General features: G+C 37.1%; 1 protein-coding gene across 1 annotated transcript; it reads left to right on the top strand.

Annotated features, from left to right (window-relative positions):
* Positions 1 to 5,745: 5,745 nt before the first annotated feature.
* On the top strand, positions 5,746 to 6,787 carry GLRG_11982 (uncharacterized protein; the record flags this gene model as incomplete). Its single annotated transcript, XM_008102665.1, has 2 exons — positions 5,746 to 6,307; positions 6,372 to 6,787. Coding segments are annotated over 2 exons (978 nt in total), but the record flags the coding sequence as incomplete, so codon positions are not given.
* Between the last annotated feature and the right edge of the window lie 315 nt (positions 6,788 to 7,102).

Raw genomic sequence — 7,102 nt, 5'->3', positions numbered from 1 at the left:
ACTAGTTTCTTAAAAGAGATAGAAGCTTAAGAATTATAAGATATTTAGCTATAGGCACTTAACTAGGTAGGGCTTAATAGTAGGTATTAGTGTATTATAAGACTTAAGCACATAGAGCCCCCTATCTTATTAGGCCTCTGCTATAATAACTCTATAGTAAGGTAGGGTCGCTAAAGCCTTAGTAATTAATTACTAAGACCTATAACTACTATTATAAATCCTTTTATAAAAAGAAGTTATTTTTTATAATATAGGTATTACCTTATTATATCTTATTCTTAATTTCTTAACTATATACTAGCTTTAAAGGCTTTAAACACTTAATATCTAAAGGCTAAAGTAAATAAAATAAATAAGGTAGTATATAAAAAGTAATAATATTATTTTCCCTATAATATAGCTTAAAGTCTATAGAATAGTAATTTTTATAATTATTAATAATAAGAAAGTAATATTTCCTTTTTATATATAACTTTAAATATTAATTAAAGTACTAAAGCTAATTTAGGCCTTTTTTATTAATTATGTATCTATTTTTAGACGTTATAATAACCTAGTTAAGTAGGATATAAGATTCTATATACTAAGTAAAAAGAAGATTTTTACTTCTAATAATAATATATAATAAGACACTATAACTAGATAAACTAATAGTCTAAATAACTATAACTTATTCTTAATTTCTAGGCTATACTATTTTTATATTTAAACGTCTTTTAGAGCTTATAATAACTATTCTAGATATAATCTAGCTTATTATAAAGCTAGTCTTATTAAAGTTATAGATATTAGACTTTATAATACTATATTTTATAATTATATTTACTATATAGTAAAACTATATATTTATTATATTTAGATCTTTATATTAAGCCCTCTTATAGTTATACTTATAAAAAAATGTATTTAGAGCTTTAGTGTTTATTTAATAAAGTCTAAGGCCTAGTGCTTACTAACTAGAGGCGTATTATAGTTAGTAAGTAGTTAATTAGCTATTTCTTAATACTACTAAGGTAGAAAAGAAACAATTAGGAATTTAGGTTAAGAATAAACTTAACTAGCTTCTTTTTTTTAAGTTCTATTAAATTCTATAAGTTAGGTATAATATTATATTATAATAGTGTACTTTTTAATTAATACGTTACTAAATTATAACTAATATTATATATCTTTACTATAGCTAAAACACTAAGTCTTAGATCTTTTTTATACGCTTAAACAGCTAGCTATACCTAGGCTTTATTATAAGTTAATTTTATTATTATTAGTAAAGAAATAAAAAGGAAAGGTTAGATAGTTAGATAGTTATAGTTTAGTAGCGCGCTTACTTATCTAGCGCGCTTGCTTATCTTATACGTTAATAAGTAGTAATAAATAATTAAAGCTAGAAACTACTTTTTAAACTATATATAAGAAGAAAAAGTATTATAAGATTACGTAGTAAATTACTATAAAATCCTATTATAGATCTTATACATTTTATAGTAAACTAGCTATAGTTATCCTAACTGTTTTATTAGTATTAATCTATCCTATCAATATCTAGGTAATAGCTAATATTATAATAATATTACTAATATAATAGTCTTTATTACTTATAGGCTATTCCTTTTAAGTTTTTATTTAACTATAAGTCTTTATAGTTAGCTATACTACTATTAGTAAATCTTCTAATAGATATATATGCTCTTAAATATTAGCTAGAGGAAACGCCTATAACTAAGGGTAGTTAGGCTAATAGAGTGTAATTATAATAAGAATAATAGGTAGTGGAAATAAGGTTTTTAGCAAGGAATGTAATTGCCTAACAAAGAACAAGTAATGTAATTGGTTAGAAGAAGTAGAGAGACAGGTAGTTATGTTATTATGTCTAGAATGTTCAACGTCTCTAACTCTCTAAGTGCTAAAGTAGGCCTATACAGGAGCTGCTCAAAAGTAGGTGCTTTGCCTTACATCTCTTTAAATTAATTCAAGTGTTTCGGAGTTAAAGTCTGATATCTGAAGAAATACGCAGTATGTCATTTTGTGCCTGCAGTTAATTGCCAAATCAAGTCCAGCTAATTACCAAGTCAGTAAACGAACGTTCGAACGACGTGAAATGTTCAGATCAAGGTTCTATAAGCATAAAAACAAGGCGTAGCTGTGGAATGACTCTGCCTTACTCAGAATACTTGAACAGGGAGCAGCAAGTTATTGTCCTAATGCTCGTGCATTAGGGACAGTTGACGGGATGCTACCTCCTTTCGAATTAATGCCACAAATCGCCATACTGCGGCTCCATTTTCTGATGACATCCTGTAACTCCATGCCGGTGGTTTGCAGTAGCACCAGTAAAGTGCAAATGGTTCCATCTGTAAAGTATTGACTGCTTTACAAGCCTTGTGCACTGGGCTCGTACGCCGTGAGTTAAGTCAAACTACCTACTTTCCGCCCCCCCCCCTGCATTCCGCCCACCTTTTCCCACCAAAAACAGCTAAAAACAGCTACTTGTATCTATACACCTATTAGACTAATAATCCTAGGTTTTTATATATAGGTTTCAGAAAGTAAACTACTACTATAAGCTAAAGAAGATATAATACTTTATAATAAATAGCTATAAAATAAAGACTTTAAAGACTTATAGTAAATAGAAATATAGCTAATAGAAAAGAGTTATAAATATAGTAAAATAGTAATTAATTACTTAAAAATAATTTATTCTTATATACTTTTACTTTTATCTTTTATATATTTTATATACTTACTTATTTAAAAAATAAGCTTATTACTAAGAAAGTTTTAGTAATAAGATCTAGTATTATTTATAACTTAATACTAAGCTATTAATAATTAAATATAAGAGTATATATATAGTCTTTAAAGTGTAAAGTATATAGAATTCTTTTTTTCTTTCTTTTTAGTTTAGGAATAAAAAAGTTATAAAGAATTTCTAAAAGTTAATATTTACTAGCAAACTACTAGTAAACCTTAACAGTAGTATACTTAGTCTTATTTCTTTATATCTACTATTTAAAAAGATTTAAAACTTTTTTTATAGCTTTATACTTATATTATCTATATAAGATAACTTCCCTAGATTTCATTATCTATATAAGTCCTTAGATATAAATAGCTGTTTTTAGCAGTTTTTGGTAAGAAAAGGTGGGCGGAATGCAGGGGGGGTCGGAAAGTAGGTAGTTTGACTTAGGTTGGACCAAGCGTACAATATTAATCATGCCCAAGGTCTTCGTATCTAATCTAGTTGACCTTTGTTCTGGTCTCTAGTCATGTGAAATTAACGTTTTAACTAGTAAAGATAAGAACTGATTGCTGTAACGCAAGCTTTTTGCTGCTTGTGTGTGTATGAATATCGGGAGCTGTAAGTCTCATCCCTCTATGGATACTTTGTGGCGATAAAAACTCAATGTGGCCGCAACACACTTACCACGTAACCAGACCAGGTTGTGGCTAAAACTGTTTCCTATCTTTACAATGGGTCTATAGAGTAATATCATATCTGTTGACTTACCCAGCTGCACGGCATCGCCTGGTGCCGAGGCTCAAGTTAGTATTAACCTATAATTTTATAGATTCTCAACTGTCACACTGTCAGCCTATGCTCAGTTAGAAAATAAGAAAGCAGTTGACATAATAAGTTGAAACAATCCCGATCGCCGTGCCCCCCATTTCCTTAGAACATTCGGCCGGTGTAGTGTGCAGTGCCGTCCCAGGCTTCAGTCCCTCAAAAGTTCGGTTCCGTATTATGTGCGCGAAAAGGCGCCATCAGCCGGATGTCCGAAACTTCGATTTCTAGCAACCTATCACGTTCTTATCGTGTTTGCATATGTTAGCTGCTCCATGTAGATTGGTTTATTTTTATATCCCTGCTCGGCTGTGATGGAGGACAAAAGGAAGCTGCTACCTAGGCTAAATTATGCTTTATAAAACTTTATCTAATGTCCAGGCTTGTGATTGTTGTAAAAATGAATAAATGGGTTAGTGATTTGTGTTATTTGCATGGCAGCGAGCCTCACTGCCTCTGCTAACTAATAAGAGACAGTAATTGGCACAGCCCTCCCTGGTAGCTGTTCCGGATCTGACGGGGCAAACGAGCCATGGAACCTGCTGGGCAATTAATTGTACAGCATCGATATGAAGAGACGCGGTTAACATAGTGCCTAGGCTAACGGCATATGTTGTTCAGCGGCCAGTGCCCCAAGGTTGTCAATCACCGCCGCAGAGACAGTGCACATCTGGCATAAATCTAGCCGGTAAGAGTTAAGAGCCCACAGTGACCGTTTAGTAATCATACTGTAGATCGACGGTATGGCATGATGTACAGAGTAGGGGTCCGACGAAGCGTTCGCTCCTAGGTAATCAACTGGGTTACAGTGCTCTTGTGTGGATCAAAAAGCTTATGTCGGGGAATTAAAGCGACGTGATCAGCGACATATAGGTAATCGCTTGATTTGCTCCGGCTTTCAGCTTAAGTCACTTTGTTAACAGGAACCAGGCACTCGACACAAAATGATTACAGAGCATATTTACGGATGTTGAGGTGTTGGGAGCTCTTTAGTCGTTTGCTTGCTAGCCTGTTCCATTGTTTAATATCCTTAAAGAAGTGGCGCAATCGCTGTTGCTTATGACTCTGCCGCCTTAGCCGGATGCATTGAGCTCCTTGAGCTACTTTATCACCTCATGCCTGTGTACGGATAACGACCAACTTTTTGCCTTCTTACTTTTAAACGATATTGTGGGTAAAGTGAAGATGTGGAGAATTTCGCGGCTCGACCGGCTGGGATGCTGGCTGGCGGAACCAGGTAATTAAATGGAAAAAACACGAGATGGTGGTGCCGCACTGCCGAATCATGACTGACTAGCCTTTTCCCATGATCCGCACTATACACATAACTAGCAACTACTGTAGGGGTGTTGCAGAGCATTAGGATCCTATAGATCAGCGGTAAAGACCGGCGCTAGGGTCACTCAATATGGGCACCCGGCATACGAGGCGAGCCGCGGGGGCGAGCCCGGTTCCGGCAACACCGCATTCGCTCCTCGCTCTAATAAACCCACCACCCCTGACACTGAGCCGCAGTCTAGCGGGGTTTACTCAAACTCACCATGCTACACTACTAGTCATTGAGCCTGCATTCTTCGTGGCCTAGGCTGGACTGATTGTACTAGCTCTATATCAGTCCTCATGTCTATTAAATAAATATGATAGCTTGTTATTGTTAACACACGCTTGTGCGGTTAAGGCCTCCGGTAGTGGAGAATGACCCCAGTTGCTTGGCGCAAAAGGCTTTCTGCCTACGCGCTTTCTTAGTACGCCGACCCGTTTAGCGAGGCGCGCGTCTGACATTGTGCCCTTAAGTGGGTCCTCGGCAGCAGTACAGACGAACTTCGCTGTATTTATCAACTAGCAGTAGGCCGAAGCAAATTGTAATGCACGTATAGTGTCTCCTGAAGTATGCCTGCGAACTGGTAAATGTGGGATTTGTGATCAGCGTCGGTTAGGCCGATCTATCCCCAGGAATGTATCACTCGTATGTAAGTAGTCCTCCGCTGTGCTTCAAGGCGTGGTATTCTCCATCCGAGTCAGGGATGTACCTTTGTGGTGTTCATCCGATGTCTCCAATGAATCCATGTCAGTGATCTCTATAAAGCCTGTATAGCCAGCTCGGCGACATAGCTTTGCTGTACACGGCAGTGCCACATCCCCAGACGCTCTGCTCATAGGTTCACCAGAATTCTTTCATCATGTCCACAGTTTCTTCTACTTTTGGCTCTAGGTCCCTCCCAAAAGTCAGTACGATACCAAATGGACCGTTGTCATACCTTCAGCCATACGGAACGCTGTTCTTCGCCTCGAGTATTATTGTGCTAGTAATACTGTGTAACATTCTCGAACGATGGCTACTTCGAGCTTTCTACGGAAAAGTCTACATAGACCTCCAGGCTCCCGGGAACGAGAAACGGCGACGATCTTTTACCTACTACCACATCGGCGCAATGAATATAATTTTCGTTCTCTCTATTGGATTCTACCCAGTCATGCGATTTATCGCTGGGCCTGCGGAACTATCGACGACCATGGCCACTGGTAGCCGAGTTCGGGTTGGAGACCTTCTTTTCATCATAGCCCAGGCGTACCCTGCATACTATACTTTTGAGCTGTGCTATCGCACCAAGTTCGCAAGTCCTCTTAGCATTGCCCACCACACCGGACTCATAGCTATCATGCAAACGTCGCTATCACTATTCAATAATTGGGAGAAACACCCAGAAGCTCCTATTGAGTTTTACATGTGTATGATTTGGGGTATGTATCGAACACTATCCTTCAACATTAGGCCTTAAAATTAGACACCCTAACGACAAGATAGGTACCTTTGACGCGATTGTCGAATTGCCAATTTTTATCTCCATGATCATCTGGCGTACGAGACGTAACGAGAACAAACTGCTAGCCTATCTGACTGGCGGTCTCTTTGTCTGGATTATTGTTGGCGCCTTGGCTGAAGTCGCTGTCACCGCATACCTGCTCCATAAGTCATGGGACAGATGGGGAACTGTCTGGAAGTTTGTTACCCCTTTCATCTTTTCGCTATGGATCTGTACTCAGTTCTACGGTGCCTCAAGACTATACTTTATGTCTCAGTCAGAATGGCGAAAGTACAAAAGAGGAGGCGTGAAAGACATCGAGGCTGTTGTCGATCTGCAAGAATCAGATTGCGAGAAAGAAATATCCAGTGTGAGCACGCAAGGGAGGTGTTTGGAGAGGCTTAATAACTCTGCCGAGGTATAAGCACATCAGTTGTATGACAAGGGCTGAAAAAGACTCATGGGATAGTTGTATACATAGTTATTGAATAACTGTTCTACATAGTATTATATTTAATATATTTAACTCTAGAGCGGCATCAGTAACCCTGCCTCTTAAGCGGTAATGTAGGGGCCAATAGGTGTAACGAGTGAGAATAGAGCACTAGAACATGGTTTTAGAGTTAATGTTAGTACTAGTGTTGTTCAATATAGTAAGGTTATATGTAAATTAACTAGTAAATATGTAAATAGCCTATAGCAAATGTATTCTCTTAGGAAAGGTTTATTAAAT

This window comes from Colletotrichum graminicola, assembly GCF_000149035.1.
Source record: "Colletotrichum graminicola M1.001 genomic scaffold supercont1.280, whole genome shotgun sequence".
Taxonomy (NCBI): Eukaryota; Fungi; Ascomycota; class Sordariomycetes; order Glomerellales; family Glomerellaceae; genus Colletotrichum; species Colletotrichum graminicola.
The sequence above is the reverse complement of the archived record's forward strand: the minus strand, read 5'-3'. Positions and strand labels throughout refer to the sequence as shown.